The sequence below is a fragment of the Gopherus evgoodei genome, chromosome 4, assembly GCF_007399415.2.
Source record: "Gopherus evgoodei ecotype Sinaloan lineage chromosome 4, rGopEvg1_v1.p, whole genome shotgun sequence".
Classification (NCBI taxonomy): domain Eukaryota; kingdom Metazoa; phylum Chordata; order Testudines; family Testudinidae; genus Gopherus; species Gopherus evgoodei.
The window spans coordinates 59,634,482-59,652,267 of NC_044325.1; the positions used below are offsets into that span (position 1 = coordinate 59,634,482).

Here is a 17,786-nt window from a genome sequence, read left to right on the forward strand (position 1 = left end):
TTGATTCCTATTGCTGTAAAATGGGAATAATTATACTTGCCTGTCTGCCTGCCTACCATAGGGAATTATAAGGATTAGATTGAGATCTGTGGGGCTGGAATTGGGCCACCTTAATGGTGGTATGGTGTCTAGCACAATGGAGGACTACTGATTAAGGTCTTTAGGGGCTACTGTAACATTAGTCAGCTGTTGAGATGCCCACTGGTGGTAGCTGAAGGGGGCTTACCTGGGTGTAGGATGTCAGTGGATTACAGGTTAGTCTTTGTATTGGCCAGTAGCACAGCCTTCATCCCCCACAAGCTCAGCACCTGCTGGCAGAAGTTGAAGCACAGCATGGACACACACCTGTCCTTGAAGCTTCAACCACTGTTGGCCATGATGGCTCTTGACCAGAAAGGTCTAGCCTGAGTGTCTTCTCAAAGAGAAGTAGGGAGTGCTCCCTGCTTCTTTGAGAGGTCAGACTAGATGATCATAATGATCCCTTCTGACCTTAAAGTCTATGAGGGTAAACTGACTCCAAGATCCACTTACCTGCTCCTAGCTCCCCATCCCCTGAGGGTCCTTGCCCCAGGAACTGTTCCCCCTCAGCTGCTCCTCTCACACTCATTACTCCCTGCCTCAGGGGCCAGCTGTATGCCCTCACCTCTCTCTTTTCCTGGAGAATGACTCGCCTTCCCTCTCCCCAAGCCTGGGGGCCCTGTGCTCCCTGTGTTCTTCCCACCACCACCACTGGGGCCCCTGTGCTCCTGCTCCCATGCTGACTGACCCCCTCCCCACCTGCAGTGGCCCTGGTCATTGCCCCTCCCAGGGACCAACCCCCTTCTCTTTGCCCCAGGCCAGTTAAGTCACTCTGTATCATCTCAGCAGCTGATTGGTGGAGGCAGACAAGCAGGCATAGTGGGTGAGCTAGCTCAGCAGAGGGAACTGACCACAGTGGCAGTAGCTGGAGAACCCCAGCTTCTGGAGGAGGGGACCTTGCTGCACTGTGCTGCAGGTAAGAGCTCTGGCTGGGTCTGGGGCATGGGCTACAAGCAGACTTCTGGTACAAAACTCTGGGAGGGTGGGCAGGTGCACCCCTGCCCTCCCTAAATGGTGCTGCTGACAGGGCAGTCAAGGGGGAATGAATGAGATCTTCCTTTGAGTTGTTAAGGAACTGGCTGAAACCGATCCAGATCAACAAGGGATCCAAAGAGACAATGCAAGCTCCAATGATTTACGAATTGACAGTCAATAACAGGATCTACGGCAGGACACCAAGATCCAGGTGTATAAGACAATTGTTATTCCTACACTCCTTTATGGATGTGAAACCTGAGTGATCTATCGACGGGTCCTCGAGGCTGGAGAGGTACCACCAATGATGCCTCCAGAAGATTCTTCACATCAAGTGGGAAGATTGCTGCACTAACACCAGCATCCTCAGTGAAGCCAAAGTCACCAGCATTGAAGCAATGATCTTCATGCACCATTTCTGCTGGGCTGGATATTGTGTGCAGATGCCAGACTCTTGCCTCCCAAAACAACTCCTTGACTCTCAGCTCACACATGGTCAGAAATCCCGTGATTGTCAGAGGAAACTCTTTCAGTGTGCCTTTGTAGCATATCTCAAGAAAACTGATGTGGACATCACAAGCTGGGAGGAGTAAGCCACCAACCGATCCCAATGGTGCCACGTCCTCCAACAGGCAGTGACCCGCTTCCAGGAGAAGCACCTTGCCTTCAAAGCTGAAAAGAGAGAGAAGGAAGAAAAAAGAGAAATTTTTCCCAGCAGGCAGCTGGCCCGCCAGGGAAATGTCTGTTCCTACTGCCAGCAGATCTGTGGTTCCAGGATCAGATACCTGAGTCATCACAGGCCTCATATGTAAATCCGTGGTAGAGATCATCCTTGAATCGAGGGATCGCTGCTGCTGATGATAATAACAGGAAGCTTAGAGGTGGGGAGAAGGGGGGAAATGTGAACTCAATATGGCCCAACCTAGGGGAGAAAAGGACTGAACTGTGACCAGGGGACGATAAAGAATAGGCTTCTGGAAGAGGCTGGAAGCTGGAAGGGACCAAGGAGCCAAAGTGAGGGATGGAGTCCACCGCAGCTTGGATTGGATGGGCTGTGGCATAACTGCTGCCTCTCTTTGCTAACCTAAGGACTTCCAGGTTCAGTGTGCTGGGTGACTGATAAATAGTTACCTTGTTTTGGAATGGCTGCTTGTGTCGCTGTAAATACTGGGAGCATTGAAGGGGTACAGCATAACCCTCCTGCAGGAGTCTGGATTAACTGCAGGGAGCCACAGAGAGAAACAAGGATCTCTGGCACCAAAGATCCAGTCTGAGTCTTGGAGGCCCCAGTCCTGCACCTATAGAACAGTGTAGGTTCTTGGAGCCTGACACGTTAAAGGGATCACTCCCAAGAGACTGGTGACAGGCTGAGATATAGACTATATCAGTGGTTCCCAAATGGGTTCGTGAAATGTTACAGGGGGCCCTTGGGGGGGGGGAAATCTCTAATGGCAGACAGACCTGTCCCTGGGGACCCCAGGCAGCACTGGGCCAGCAGCCTGGAGCCCCTGGACTTCCAAGAACTAAGCAGATCAAAGCAAGCAGATCTATCACACTGAGGAGATTTAAACTTTAAGACTCCTTATAAGAAATGGAAAGGGGGATGGATATTTTTTTGCTGTTTTTAAAATAGGCAGCTACTATTGTTTTTAAACATTATTATGAAGAACAAGTTTAAGCTTTGTTGTAACATGCGTTGTTTGCCTGGACTGCTCAAAATCTGAATGCTTGTGTAGGAAGAACTCTTTGAGTTGGCTTCTTAAATATCTTCATGCTGTTTCACATCTGATACTGTTTGATGAAACATAGGAGCCTTGTCTTATAACAGGCTTATTCAAAGTCATGCAAAATGAGTTCTTGGAAGAGTGTTGCCGTTTTCATAATGTAATAAAAATACTGTAATGATAAATAATAAATAATATGAAATAAGCATGTCATAAACAAATTTCATATTTCCAAGATCACTGCTTTTATAGTTTATACTCAGGTAAAGGAGAAAATCTCTGGAAATATTCAGTTTTAGGAGGGAGTTCGTGAGACTTGACATTTTAGTGAAAGGGGTTCACAGGTTATTAAAGTTTGGGAACCTCCACTGGACTAGACCCTGTGGATATGTGACTGGAAGCAAAGGCTAGTTACTTAATGTACCAAGCATATTTTGCAATAAGTGACTTGCAGCACTAAAAACAGAGGAAATAGCAAGAAAATGGCCTATACCCACCTCCCTAAGAAGGACACTGCTGAACTGTGTGGGTGAGAGGGCTAAGCACTGTGAAGTTAAGGCACAGCTAATTGCATGGCTGAAGCAGGATGATTGGGCCTAGAGCTGAGGTCAGCACCCAGGCAGGAGTCTAAGAGAGCCCAAGAACAGTAGCTACTAGCCACAGCAGCCGGATATCTGCATGGGCCAGTTCCTGAACTCTGACATTGGAGTGGCAAAGGCTAAAGCTAGGTGCAGAGAGGCTCTATGTAGAGAAGCAGAGTCTGGAGATTGAGCCCCTGGTTACTAGCGGAGAGTGGGAAAAGGAAAAAGGATAATGAAGAGCAGCAACAACTTGAACTGCACACAGAGAAGCAGAGGAATGAGAGACAACAGAGAAGGGTAAGTGGGGAGAGACCATTGGAGTGTCTATCTTGCAGGGACAATAGGGGCTAAATTGTTGGCCTCATTCCAGGAGGGAGGGAGATGTAGATGCCTACCTCACCACCTGTGAGAAGGTTTGTGAACTGAACCAAATTCCCCCATGCTTCCTTAGGGGAAAGATAGGACCCTCCATACAACACAACCTGCCCCCAAAAGAAAATTAAAATAAGTCAATGGAAGTACGGCAAAACATCTTGGTATGCTATTCATGCCGTGCCTCCAGTTATGGAGGCTGAGTGGCATAAACCTTCACAACTCAACTGCCAGAGTCTTTGCCTGTGGCAACATTGTTTCATGCTCTCAGCTAGTCTAAGGTAGCCATCAAGGGGTGGTAGCTGGCCAGGCAAATAAAGACCTTCAGAGAAGGCTCTAGGGGCTACGATAATACCCTCCATCACCCCAAAGGCCTTTCTTATCTCAAAATCCAGAATACTCCACAAATATAAGGACGCTTCTACATTCACTCTGCCAAATTACCATTCTCCCTCAAATTTTCCATTTCACATGGAGTTTTGTAGGATTCTATTAGAATTAATGCACTAATTTCACATAACATTTAATGTCATTACATGCAAAATACTATAGACCCACATAAATTGGCTGTGGAAAACTCTCAATCACACCATGTACTCCCTCCCCACTGCAGGACTGAGATCTACTCTGATTTTTCCAGTTAAGATTCAAGTAATCTTGGGTTTCTGCCATTTCCTTTGGTACTAATCAAGAAATAGCCTGTTGTATAATGCATCTAACTTTTTTTTTTTGCTTCATGTCATGGATATGTTACCTATCTCCAGATTTTCACAGACTGGTTTGTGTTGTTTGCTCCATGCAGTCGGTGTGTGTGTGGTATGTGTGTGACAATGAATGCACATTGTGTGTGGGTGTATATATGAACTATATGCACACTTCACTGTGTTGTGTGGGTAACTGGGGGAGGTCAGCTCTTGTATGTCTGGCCTGCATGACCCACACATAGTGTGGTGTATACAGAGGGTGCTTGGTGCCTAGGCTGCCCTGTGTGTGTCGAGGGAGCCGATTGGCCCTGCTATGTCCCTGTGCGGCAGCTTCTCGCTGAAATGGATGCTGCTGACATGACAACCTTCCCTCCAGGGACCAGGCAAGGCGGGGGAAGGGGGCTGGGACTGCGCATGAATGGTCACAGCACAGGCCACCGCCTCCTTCTGCTCGGCGCCTCAGTCAGCCGGTGCCACCCCACATCTGCCCAGCGAGAGCTGCCTTCCCCAGCGCCGGGCGGTGAGTGCCGCGCATCTCGCCTGTGCCTCAGCCGGGGCGGCCCCCATGGCTGCTTGCAGGCAGAGGAGCGGGCTGAAAGGGCTGGGTGGGGCGTGGGGGACGGGCAGGTGTTTCCTACCCCGATGCTGCTCAGCCCTGCGGATGTGGTTACCGCTGCGCACAGGGAATAATCCGCGAGGGCTTTCGGGGGCGTTATAAGTTTAGGATTCCACTGGGGTCGGAGAGGAAGGGCACAGGCTGTGCGTGCGTGACAGACAGACACAGGAGGAAGGTAGATTTACCCCTTATCTATCTAGTAGCCTGAAAGGATCCGTTTTTCTTTCAAATGCCCAAGGTTGTTGCTAGTGAGAGGGGTGAAGATCGGGAGATCAAGTGACAGAGCAGAGATGTGGGGCATTCTGGAGCCATACAGAGGGAGGAAGAGAATCTCTCTTCTCTCTTTCCAATTTTTTTTAGGTGGGATTTCTCTGCCATTATTACCTCAGGGCTCAAAGCCATTTTACTGTACATTATTATATTAGGGGGAAAATACCATAAAGGGAGAAACAAGATCTTTAAGTCTCTGGTTTGGAAAACCAGGACAAGTATATAATATAGACTTTTATTAACATAACCAATACACTGATAAATCTATTTTCCTATGACAGCAGCTGACCAAAAAGGACAAGCAGGTTGTTTAAAACGTAGTCTTATAAAGAGAATGACGTTACTGGATTCTGTGCCTGTCTCATGCGGGCAGAGCAGCCATTTGGTGAAACCTATTCAAGTGGAATAAATGAAGCCTGTTTGTTCTAGATGGGGAAAAATGAAGAGAGAGAGGAAGCCTGTGTGATGGGTTGTCAATCTGTGAGGGAGATAAAAATGTTATACAACCCATTTTTAAAAAAAACTGGGAGTATTTCATTTCTTAGAGCAAGTGGAAGAGTAAAGTTTGAAAAGCAAAGCACAAAACTGAGCAATTCCTAGTATTCCCACCTTACATGTATGACATACTTTAAAATACCAAATTAAAACAGGGGAGAAGGAAGAACCATGCATTCTCACTTTACCTAGCTAATTTTTAACCCTTCAGTTTTCCAAGTGAATCAGTGGGTCCATTTTGTTTTATCATGGCAGAAAGGTCATTAATAAATGCTATGAATCAATGCTATGCAGAAATTAAGTTTACTGACTCCCACAGTTTTCTCCCCCAAAATTATACCTCCCTGTTTGTAAAATTCTTTTAGCTGATAATGGAACCTGACCTAACAAGTTCTTTGAGATACGCAGTCAGTATTTTACTCACTTTATCATTTATTTAATGTATTTTATTTTCACAGGTTAAAAATGGCCATCAGAATGACAACTACGTTGCTTTATAACATGGTATTTTTGCTAGCATTTGGATTGGCTTTGGCTTCTAGTCACAGTCCTAGGACCCCAGATAAAGTTTCCGAAGCAGATATTCAGAGACTCCTTCATGGGGTTATGGAACAATTAGGCATTGCCAGACCCCGAGTAGAATATCCAGCACACCAGGCTATGAATCTAGTGGGTCCACAGAGCATTGAAGGTAGTTATTTTCTACGTTGCATTATTTTATGTTTCTTTTCATTCCCTTAGGCTGTGAACAATTGTTTTATGTGTATGCAAATGTTCTGGTAGACTTGGAAAAGTCATATACTATGCAGTTCTCCAATCTGGGCCTTTATTGTTCCTTGATTTAAATCCCTAAATCTAGCCTCCGTTTTGTAATTACCCTTTCTTTTGAGACTAACAGTGGTGCTAACCTATAGATTGCATTGACAAGAGGAGAATGTGGCGGTTTGTGTGCACCTGCTTTGGACACCAAGTAATGTTGTCTTGGTGATATCTTATCTACAATGGCTGAAAAAGGGAGTTTCTGGCATAATCTCCTGTCTATTTGTTGCTATGTTTTTGTGTGAAGCAAATTCATTCTGTAGGACCAAATTCTGGTGCTCTCTACACGGGCACATATGGCCCAAAACAGCTTACAACTTTCTGCAGTGACAAGCAAGATAAAAACAAGAGACCTTATGCAGGTGGACTTTTCCTGTGTTGGTTGGAGTTCTGTGCAATTCACCCTAGAAAGGTGGGCTGTGGGCATGGAGAGTGGGTTTCCATATAGTGTGAAGTGAGTCAACCATAACCCTGTGTATTGGGGAGCAGCAGGCCACATTCACCATTCTCCTCCATATCCTGAGGTAGTGGCCAAAACCTATTGCATGGACACCTGGGCTGGTTGGGGCTGAGGATCCTGACCTGCAGCTCCACAGTGTTTGTCATGAAGAGCAGAACTTGGCATTTGTTCCTTTTCAAAGGGTTTGGCCTACATTTCTGAGCTGATTTGGGTGAGAAGTTTCATTTGAATCATAATTTTCTTTAACTGTGCAAACTGTCCGAAACATCTGGCTCAAGGGTTTGTTTTATAAGAGGCAAGATATTTTAAAGAATTTTAAATACAATAGCACTATAAAATTATGAAGATTTGTGCTGTAACATAATTGTTTTTTCATCAGAGTGCATAATTAATGGTCAAATATATTTAACATAGACTAGCCCTTATTAATAAAGACACATTAGTATGTGGTTTGATGAGCTAGTGGAAAAATAAGGCTTTGATTGTGGCAACAAAATGTGCTCTCACTCAATTAGGCCAAAAGTAAGTGTTCTACCATAGTTTGATGCTATTTTTTGCCAAAAATGCTGAATACAGGGCGAGCTTCAGCATTTTTGCTGCCCCAAGCGGCGCAAAAAAAAAAAAAAAAAAAAGGCCGCGATCGGCGGCACTTTGCCGCCACTTCATTCTTCAGCCACTTCTTCTATTCCCCGCCCCGCCAAGCACCTGCTTGCTGTGCTGGTGCCAGCCCGGGCTGAATATAACTATTTTTTCCATGATGACTCCTTGTCACCCATATTTAAAAGGAATCCCCTAGTCAAACAGATGACGTATGGTTGGATGGATAGGGGCTGAGAAGAAATAATTTAATTGTGCACTTGTAACAGGCCCTGTAGACCTCTCATTTGTATCTCTGCTAGTGAAATTTTCATGGCAACTTGTAGTTTTCCAAACCACTTAAATAATTTGTAATAGGGAATGATAGGGGAAATTGGGATTGTCACTTTTTTTTGCTTCTTTATGATGTATTCACAGCACCTGAAAGATGTGGAGGTGAACTGTTACTTTTTTATGTTGTTGTTTTTGGTGGTTTTGTTTGTGTGTTTTGTTGTTTTTTTCCATACTTGTATTTTGCTGAAATTTGAGGAAAAACAAGTCTCTCCTCTACTTGGACAACCAGAGGACTGGAGTGTTTTAGCCCTTAATTACAGGGATGATGAAGTTTGTATTTTTAACAAGGACATTTTTCTTCCCAACTGTTTGCCACCACCTTTGAATTAAACAGGTATTAACAAAAACAACTAGTTTAAAACTGACCGACTAAAAACCCCTTCTCCCAATTGTTCAGATTTCACTTTGTGTACTGGTGATATTAAACCAGTTCTCTAGTCATCCATAGAGACTTCAAGTGAGAATAGGGTAGACAAGTCTTGAATTTCTAATGTGTGTACGAATTCTTTCAAGATTTTGTTTCTTCTTTATACATCAGAAAGAGTAAAATAAAAAAGTCACAAACCCATTGTCTGTCTTTCTTTTCCACATCCCATTTAAAATTCCTTATAGGTTAGCTAGGCAGTTTGGTCTTGCAGCACAGTTAGTGAAACTTAGTATTTCATATTAACTTCAAAATTCCAAGCTCGTAGAAGACTAGGGTTGGGCAAGACCTCAGGAGGTCATTTCGCTCAACCCTCTGCTCAAAGCAGGACCAACCCCAACTAAATCATCCCAGTCAGGGCTTTGTCAAGCCGGGCTTTAAAAACCTCTAAGGATGGAGATTCCACCGCCTCCCTAGGTAACCCATTCCAGTGCTTCACCACCCTCCTAGTGAAATAATTTTTCTTAATATCTAACCTAGACCTCCCGCACTGCAACTTGAGACCATTGCTTCTTTTTCTGTCATCTGCCACTGTTGAGAACAGCCTAGCTCTATCCTCTTTGGAACCTCCCTTCAGGTAGTTGAAGGCTGCTGTCAAATCTCCCCCTCACTCTTCTCTTATGCAGACAAAACAAGCCCAGTTTCCTCAGCCTCTCCTCGTAAGTCATGCACCCCAGCCCTCTAATCATTTTTGTTGCCCTTTGCTGGACTCTCCAATTTGTTCACATCCTATCTGGAGGGAAAGGGAAGAGCAAAACTGGACACAATACTCCAGATGTGGCCTCAACAGTGCCAAATAGAGGGGAATAAACACTTCCCTCCATCTGCTGGCAATGCTTCTAGTAATCCAGCCCAATATGCCATTAGCCTTCTTAGCAACAAGGACACATTGTTGACTCATATCCAGCTTCTCATTCACTGTAATCCCTGTTCTTTTTCTGCAGAACTGCCGCTTAGCAAGTTGGTCCCCAGCCTGTAGCAGTGCATGGGATTCTTCCATCCTAAGTGCAGGACTCTGCACTTATCCTTGTTGAACATCATCAGATTTATTTTGGCTCAATCCTCCAATTTGCCTAGGTCACTCTGGACCCTAGCCCTACCTTCCAGCATATCTACCTCTCCCCCCATTTTGGTGTCATCCATGAACTTGCTGAGGGTGCAGTCCATCCCATCATCCAGAGCATTAATGAAGATGTTGAATAAAACCGGCCACAGAATTGACCCCTGGGGCACTCTACTTGATACTGGCTGCCAGCTAGGCATAGAGCCATTGATCACAACCCGTTGAGCCCAACAATCTAGCCAGCTTTCTATCCACCTTATAGTGCATTCATCCAATCCATACTCTTAACTTGCTGGCAAGAATACCATGGGAGACCATATCAAAAGCTTTGCTAATGTCAAGACATATCACTTTCACTGGTTTCCCCATATCCACAGAGCCAGTTATCTCATCATAGAAGGCAGTCAGGTTGGTCAGGAATGACTTGCCCTTGGTGAATCCATGTTGACTGTTCCTGATCACCTTCCTTTCCTCCAAGTGCTTCAAAATGTGTTCCTTGAGGACCTGCTCCATGATTTTTCCAGGGACTGAGGTGAGGTTGACTGGTCTGTAGTTCCCCGGATTCTCCTTCTTCCATTTTTTAAAGATGGGTACTGTATTTGCCTTTTTCCAATTGTCAGGGACTCCCCCGATTGCCACAAGTTTTCAAAGATAATGGCCAATGGCTCTGCAGTCACATCTGTCAACTCCCTCAGCGCCGTTGGATGCATTAGATCTGGACCGAAGGACTTGTGCATATCCAGCTTTTCTAAATAGTCCTTAACCTGTTCTTTCACCACTGAGGGCTGTTCACCTCCTCCCCATATTGTGCTGCCCAGTGCAGCAGTGTGAGAGCTGACCTTGTCTGTGAAGACTGAGGCAAAAAAAGCATTGAATATTTCAGCTTTATCCACATCATCTGTCACTAGGTTGCCTCCCCCGTTCAGCAAGGGTCTCACACTTTCCCTGACTACCTTCTTGTTTCTAACATACCTGCAGAAAGCCTTCTTGTTACCCTTCACATCCCTTGCTAGCTGCAACTCCAATTGTGCTTTGGCCTTCCCTGCATACTCAAGCAATATTTTTATACTCCTCCCTAGTCATATGTCCAAGCTTTCCACTTCTTGTAAGTTTCCTTTTTGTGTTTAAGCTCACCGAAGATTTCTCTGTTAAGCCAAGCTGGTTACCTGCCATATTTGCTATTCTTTCTGCACTTTGGGATGGTTTGTTCCTGCACCGTCAATAAGGCTTCTTTAAAATACAGCCAGCTCTCCTAGACTCCTTTCCCTCTCATATTAGTCTTCCAGGGGATCCTGCCCATCAGTCCCCTGAGGGAGTCAAAGTCTGCTTTTCTGAAGCCCAGGGTCCGTATTCTGCTGCTCTGCTTTCTTTTGTCAGGATCCTGAACTCGATCTTCTCATGGTCACTGCTGCCCAGGTTGCCATGTCATTTTTAATTTTCGTTAAAATGGCTAAAATAGACATTACTGGTTCATTTGTTCTTTTGCAAACACAACAAATGCTCTTAAGATGAACAATATCATTCACATTTAAAATGTATGTTTAAAGCCAGATATTCCTGTCAAACATTTCTTCTGGTAAAATGTGTTAGATAATTATCAAGCCTTTACTTTTGTTGTTTTGTTTTTTTCTGGGGGAGAGGAGATGTTTGTTTTTGGTGATCTGTTGATTCAGATATGTGATTCAGATAATACCAAGTAAAAAAGCCTGCATCAGAGAAATTTATGGCAAATTAAGGTTCCATCCACAAAATTAACTTGGCCATATTGCGCATACATAGGATTTTCTGGTTTTGCTTTTTAAAAAATGAAAAGCTTAATAAGTCTTATGCAATGTTTTTGTTTTTAAATGCAAGTAATGAAGTAGAGGATGTGCAATTCAACCAAGTTAACATTGCCATGGATTGTGTTCCTGGTAGTGATTTTATTTGTGCAGTTTTTACATTGTATTAACGTAGTTTTCAGCAGTTTGAACACCAATTACTGATTCAGTAATTAAGAATATATCATTTTATAATATTTTTATATCTATGCTTTCTATTTGGGGAAGAACAGCATTATGGGTCTTGTTTTCTATTAGTGTCATTAGTTTTTAGGAAAACAGTTTTTAGTTTTAGTATAGTAATTAGGTGTGTTCGAAATATTGTGCTTTGTAGGAGATCCCAGTGTGTAATTGTAATGTGATGGTGGAAACTTACTATATTGCTAATGTAATATACTTAGTTCTTTCTAGTGGTGAAATGGTCATGTTAATCCTAGAATACCACCTGCCAGCCATACTATGGTGTTACATCAGTTTTGGAGAATCTTCTTGATTTCATTATAGCTGTTGAAAGGGGACTATACTTCAAAGGAAGAAGTAATGACAACAGAGGACTGACCAAATAGCTTGGCAAATAACACAGTGTACTGTCATGCACGCTAGGAAATTTTATTTATTCAGTCACTGAATGGACACTAATATATGTATGCTAATTTTGTGTTAATATTGATTCTTATTTAAATCAAGACTACTACTGATTTGTAGCACTCCATTTACAGATAGGAGTAGATATATATTTTTACACACGCGCGCGTGCGTGCACCCCCCCATCCATGTGAAAAGTCGCACCTTTGACCATTTTTCTTGCAGTCTGCCAGCTAATCCATCATTGCCAATTTATTTCTGACATTCTAAACTTCTGAGTAAAGTCAATCAGTCAGTCAGCTAGCCAGCAGACATTTTGCAGAAAAAGCAAAATGGGAAATGTATTTCAAGCAGGAAGCCTGTCTCATAGTGAGAAATGAGGCCGTAAGGCACTCAAACCACAACTCCCATGACCACCATGGCACCTTAGGCAGATGTGCTTTAATATCAAATTGACTCAAAACAAAACATTTTGACATACCTGAATTTAAATTGTCCAGATCTTTTAATTCCACAATTTTTTTCTTTTTATATTTTGACTGTCCCATTTTGGGATGAAAACAAATGAAAATACCAGAATTTCCTTCAAGACAGAAATTCCAATCTTCTCTCAGTTCTATATAGGATCTTAGTTTGTTTTTAAAATGATGCAATTAAAGCTGCCTTAATTTAAAAAAAAATTGCTAAGACTTGCCTGGTCAATCAATGGCTTTTGACTGAGCTGTGGGGGAAATTATAGTATGTAGGTGAATTTTTAGAATACATAGTGAATATCCTAAAGAGCACGCCTATGAGTTCCCAGTTACTATTGCTGTTGGTCATGATTGTGCAGCAATCTAAACAATTAAAAAAAACAAAAACCCACCTGTAGCTAAATGGGGGAGAGTCACCTGAATATAAATAGGAAAAGTTTAATATTAAAGGAACATCAAAATGGCTGAGAACTTGTAAATTGGATGGCAATGTAGTATATTTATGATGAAAAGACTCTTATATAAACTCTTTATTATGAACAGAAACTATTTACGGAATAAGGTAACAAACGTCTACTCCTCTGTGTAGCTGCAGCCTACAACTGTCCTGACCTGGGCTTCTTTGTTTCTAGTCCCAACAGGGAGCGTGTCACAGGAAGTTCTAAAGACTGCATGAAGAGTGTGCAGGAAGTGTGGCATCTCCACACTTCCCAGAGAACTTATTCAACAACACATCTTCTCTTTTTTTTAGATCCCTTTCTGAATTGCTGATTGAACTAAAACAGTATTAATTTAAACTAACAAACTATAACAAATACAATAACTAATTTAACAACCCTTCAGGTTGCTTTAGCACAACCTTAACATATATTGATCAGTCTCTTAGGGCATTTCAGCAACCTTTCTGATCTGCTGTACTGCAAACCCTTTTAGGGGACTCCTTGTCTATAGCAGACAGTTTAGACCCATTGTCAGTAACAGGGTCACTTTGTGAATTGTTTTCACCTTGTATGTCTTCTCTTATTTCACTTATCTTGGCCAAGTTTTCAGGTGTTTTTAAGAAGATGTTTACAATTTCTTGATAAGATTTTGCTTTCATCTGTGGTCACAGAGTTTGAGCAAGGTGACTCCTCTTTGATCACTGTAGCTTTGCGTGGCCAGCACCCATCTTGACAAAGTCTCACTCAGTCTTTGTCTTTTAACTGTGAAAGAGGTCTTTCTCCTTTCTTGTAATATTTTGTCTGTGTATGTACTGTCCCGGTCTTTTCATCACTATCACAGACTCCTTAGTCATAATTCGTTTTTGTCCCGTATCTGGTATTTGAGTATTTATACATATGTTGCAGAGTAGTGCAGTGGATGACTTTTCACAGTTCAGCAGGTGTAGCTGTGTAGTTGAGTAGTGCTAAATATGGATCTTCACTTACATTCATGGCTTTTTTTTTTTTTGAGCAAGTTCTTCTCTCTCTATATACTCCACATTCAGCTAATCCAGTGTTTCCCAAAATTGAGACACCACTTGCGTAGGGAAAGCTCTTGGCAGGCCGGGCCAATTTGTGTATCTGCCATGTACGCAGGTCCGGCCAATTGCAGCTCCCACTGGCCGCAGTTCTCTGCTCCAGGCCAATGGGAGCTGCTGAAAGCGGCGCAGGCCGAGGGATGTACTGGCCGCTGTTTCCCGCAGCTCCCATTGGCCTGGAGCAGCGAACCGTGGCCAGTGGGAGCCGCGATCAGCCGGACCTGCGGACGTGGCAGGTACGCAAACCAGCCCGGCCTGCCAGGGGCTTTCCCTGCACAAGCGGCGTCCCAAATTTGGGAAACACTGAGTTAATCCATTGGTTTGAGGAATCTTGGACTAGATGTCTCATGATGAAAGTTGTACATTTTAGCAAAGTCCAGGAAATCCCTATTCTTGAACTGCGGAACGTTGTCAGTTATTACTATTCTTGGAATTGCATGACGTACAATACAGATTTAATGTGCCTGACAACTGTTGCTGCTGTGACATCTTCAAGTGTGACTACTTCTGGGAAATGGATCAAGTAGTCCATTATAAGGAGATTATGTCTTCCCAGGTGGAACATGTGATTTCTGACTTTGTCCCATGGAGTTGCAGGTTGTTAATGTGGTATCATTGATTCTTTCTGCTGGGAATCTCTGTACTTCTGATATGTTCTCCCCCAACTCAACACTTCTTTAATGTCGCTATTCATCTGTGACTAGAATATAACTTTTCTAGCTCTCCTTTTTAATTTGGCCAGTCTCTGTTCTCTTCATGCATTCATTCCAATATTTTCCTGCTCATCACTGTGGGAACTGTGATCTGTCCCCTCAAAAGCAATCCTGAGATCACTGAAAGCTCATTTTTATAGTGGGAACGGGCAGACGGGAAGTGCTGATATTTTCCCCCTCTCCTTTAAATATAGCTTGTATCACTGCCTGCAGCTTTTCATCTTTAGCTGTTTCTGTGTCCAGTTCATCCCTTATGCTTGAAGATACGCACATGACCCTTTTATCATGTTCATTTGTACGTTTACTGCTTGTTCAATTTCATCAGGCTGTGTGTTATGAGATGGAACATATTGTCTTGAGACTGTGTCTGCCATTATTAAGTGACTTCCACGTTGGAACTCCAGGGTCATATTATACATTCATGTTTTGTGTATCCTGGATAGTATTTCTCCAAGTCTTTTGTGTGTGTGTATGGCAGTCAGTAGTTGGTGATCAGTTTCTGCTTTGACCTAGTATTTTTTTTTTTTCAATTTGTGTGCACTTCATCTCTAGGCTTCTCGTAGCCCTAGATGCATACAAGGCTGGCAACCAGTCAGTTCCATGACACTGAAATAGTACAGCTCCCAGCCCTCCTTTTGAGGCACCTGTGGAATGTTTGATGTCTTTCAATGGGTTAAAATATTTCAGCACTGAAGCTGATGTCATAAGATGCTTTGAATTAATGAACTCTCTTTTATGTTCTGGCATTCATGCCCATTCGGTGATTATGTGGAGAAGATATTTTAGGTGAGTTGTGCAAGCTGAATACTTAGGTATGAACTTGCTGACATAATCCAACATGCCATGCCTTTAAATTCCCTTTTTATCTTCAGGTCTCAGTATGTTCAGTATTCTCTGAATCTTTGATTTATCAGGCAAAATTCCTTTTGAGGTCAATCTCTCTTGCAAGTATTTTTTCCCCTTATTTAAAATTGATATTTGGCCTTATTCAGTTTAAGATTGTTAGCCCTCCCAATTTCCATTACTCTCCTCAGTCATTCCTGATGCTCAGTGGCAGTGTTGCCCCAAATTATTATGTCATCAGTGTACACTTTCACTCCTGATAGACCCTCTAGCATCTGGCTCATTGTACAGTGGAATCTTCTGGAGCCAAAAATATTACTGCTTCCTAAGACTGCCTTTTGTAGTTGCCAAATGGTGTGTTGAAAGTGCAGCTCTTGGAGCTCCAGTGTTTAACAGGATCTGCCAGAATTCTGCTGATGCATCTAATTTGTTGAACATTTTGGCTCATGCCATCTCTAACAATAGTTCGTTTCTTGTGAGGGAGTGAAAGTGTTTTCTTTTTATGGTTTTGTTCGGCTCCTTGGGGTCCATTCACAGCTGTAGTCCCCCTCCTTTCCTCTCTGTGATTACTTAGAAGTGAACCCAGTCTGTTGGTTCTTCTATTCATTGACTAATACCTTTTGCTCTCTTGTTTTGCCGCTCTTCTTCTAGACTCTGTCTTAAGACTTGTGGAACTTTTCATGTAGCACATCCCACAGGTTCTAAATCATTTCTTAACTGTATCTTATTTGTTATAAGGAGGCACCACTTCCTGAGAATCCATTTTCATATAATCCTATTAATACTTTCATACCTAGTTCTGTGTTGTCATTCTGTCTATCTGTAGCATATATTCTCTTAATGAGACCAAGAAACTCACACCTGTGTAGGCCAAAGACTGGTTGCTTGTCTCTGTGTAGCACCACAAACTCTTTTGTTTTATCATTTCCCTTTTGTATCAATGTGCACTGCCTCAATTCTGGAATTGTTCCTCTATTATAGTTTTTCACATACTCTTTCAACGTACCCACTTTTATGTACTTCATACATATGCCCATTCAGTTTCTCTTATTACATTTACTTGTGCCCCAGTGTCTATTTTGATTGTCATGTAAATGCCATTTCTGCACATTTTAATTAGCTGATCTTTGGGTTTTTAGCCTCCTCCATTATTGAGCTTAGGAACAGCTCTTCCATTTCACTTACGGAATCCTTTTCTGTACTTAATACAGACACTTTTCTGCTTTCTCTGTACACGTTAGCATAATGGTTGAGTTTATTAAAGTTTCTATATATTTGCCTGAATGCTGGTTGCCATAGTGCTGGCATTTTTTCCTGCTACATTTCTGTCTCTGGCCAATTTAATTTCTGTATATTTCTCCCCTGCTGGTTTAGCCATAGTACTCATGCAGGGCCAGCTTTAGGAGTGGGTGGGCTCGGTGGCAGCCCATGGTGGCCTACTCAAGAGAGCACTTGGTGCAGAGTTTGGTTCCTGAGTCCCACCTGACCACCAAGAGCCTGCTGGGCCCAAGGAGGGAACCAGGCGAGCAGCAGCATCTGGAGAGGGCAGAGGGACCCAAACTGCAGGGGGGCAGTTGGACAGCCAACCAGGTGACTCTGCTAGAGCAGGGGTTCCCCTCCTCCACGTTGCTCCACTGCCGTGTGCAGTCACTGCTGCTTCTGTCCCCATCTCCTCTGGACCCACTCCTGGCCAAGCTGCTTGGGACTGAGAGCACCTGTCTTTTGTGCAGAGTGGGTGGAGGAGGGGCAGATGTTGGGGGTGCCCCTTCTCCCACCCATGTACACGGTCTCCGCTGCCCTGGGGTGGTGAGACAATGGGGAACCTGTCTGTACTGCTTTCTTTCTGGGTCCAGAGTGGGAGCTGCCAGTGGCTGCTGAAGTCTGAACAAGCCTTCAGGCTCCTGATCCTGACTGCTTTCTGAAAGAGACAGCATAACATGCTGCCTTTCACACACACTTCCCCAACACACACTGTCTCTCATACACTCCCCAACACACCATCTCTCTCACATACACACACTCTCTCCAGAGGCGGATTAAGGTTTCCTGGGGCCTTGGGCCAGAGCAAGTAAGGGGCCCTCCACATCCTATCCACCTGAGGTCCTGCCTGCCTTCCGCCCCCTCTGCCTGTGGTCCTCCCCATTCTTCCCCCCTCTGCGGCCCCGCAACCCATTTTCTACTTTCTCCCCCAGCCACTGCGGCTCCAAGACCAGAGAAGTCTGTCCCCTCCACCATAGCCCCAGGCTGCAGTGTGGAGTGAGAGCTCCCCCAGCTCTGAGGCCATGGCAGGTAGCGAGAGCTCCTCCAGTCCCAGGGCCACAG

The 17,786-nt window shown here is 43.8% G+C and overlaps 1 protein-coding gene and 1 pseudogene across 2 annotated transcripts in view; one reads left to right on the forward strand and one right to left on the reverse strand.

The window, feature by feature from the left end:
• Positions 1-17,786, forward strand: part of LOC115650046 (neuroendocrine protein 7B2) — a 99,771-nt gene that overhangs the window by 46,767 nt on the left and 35,218 nt on the right. Inside the window, exons 1-2 of one of the 2 annotated variants that reach the window (XM_030559403.1) lie at positions 4,832-4,954; positions 6,274-6,506. In XM_030559403.1, the coding sequence (XP_030415263.1) occupies positions 6,281-6,506 (226 nt within the window). In that variant the 5' untranslated portion in view covers positions 4,832-4,954; positions 6,274-6,280. Of the gene's footprint in view, positions 4,955-5,108; positions 5,226-6,273; positions 6,507-17,786 lie in introns of those variants that run through there. The other variant, XM_030559402.1, reaches the window with a different exon arrangement.
• Positions 1-17,786, reverse strand: part of LOC115650047 — a 45,890-nt pseudogene that overhangs the window by 21,831 nt on the left and 6,273 nt on the right.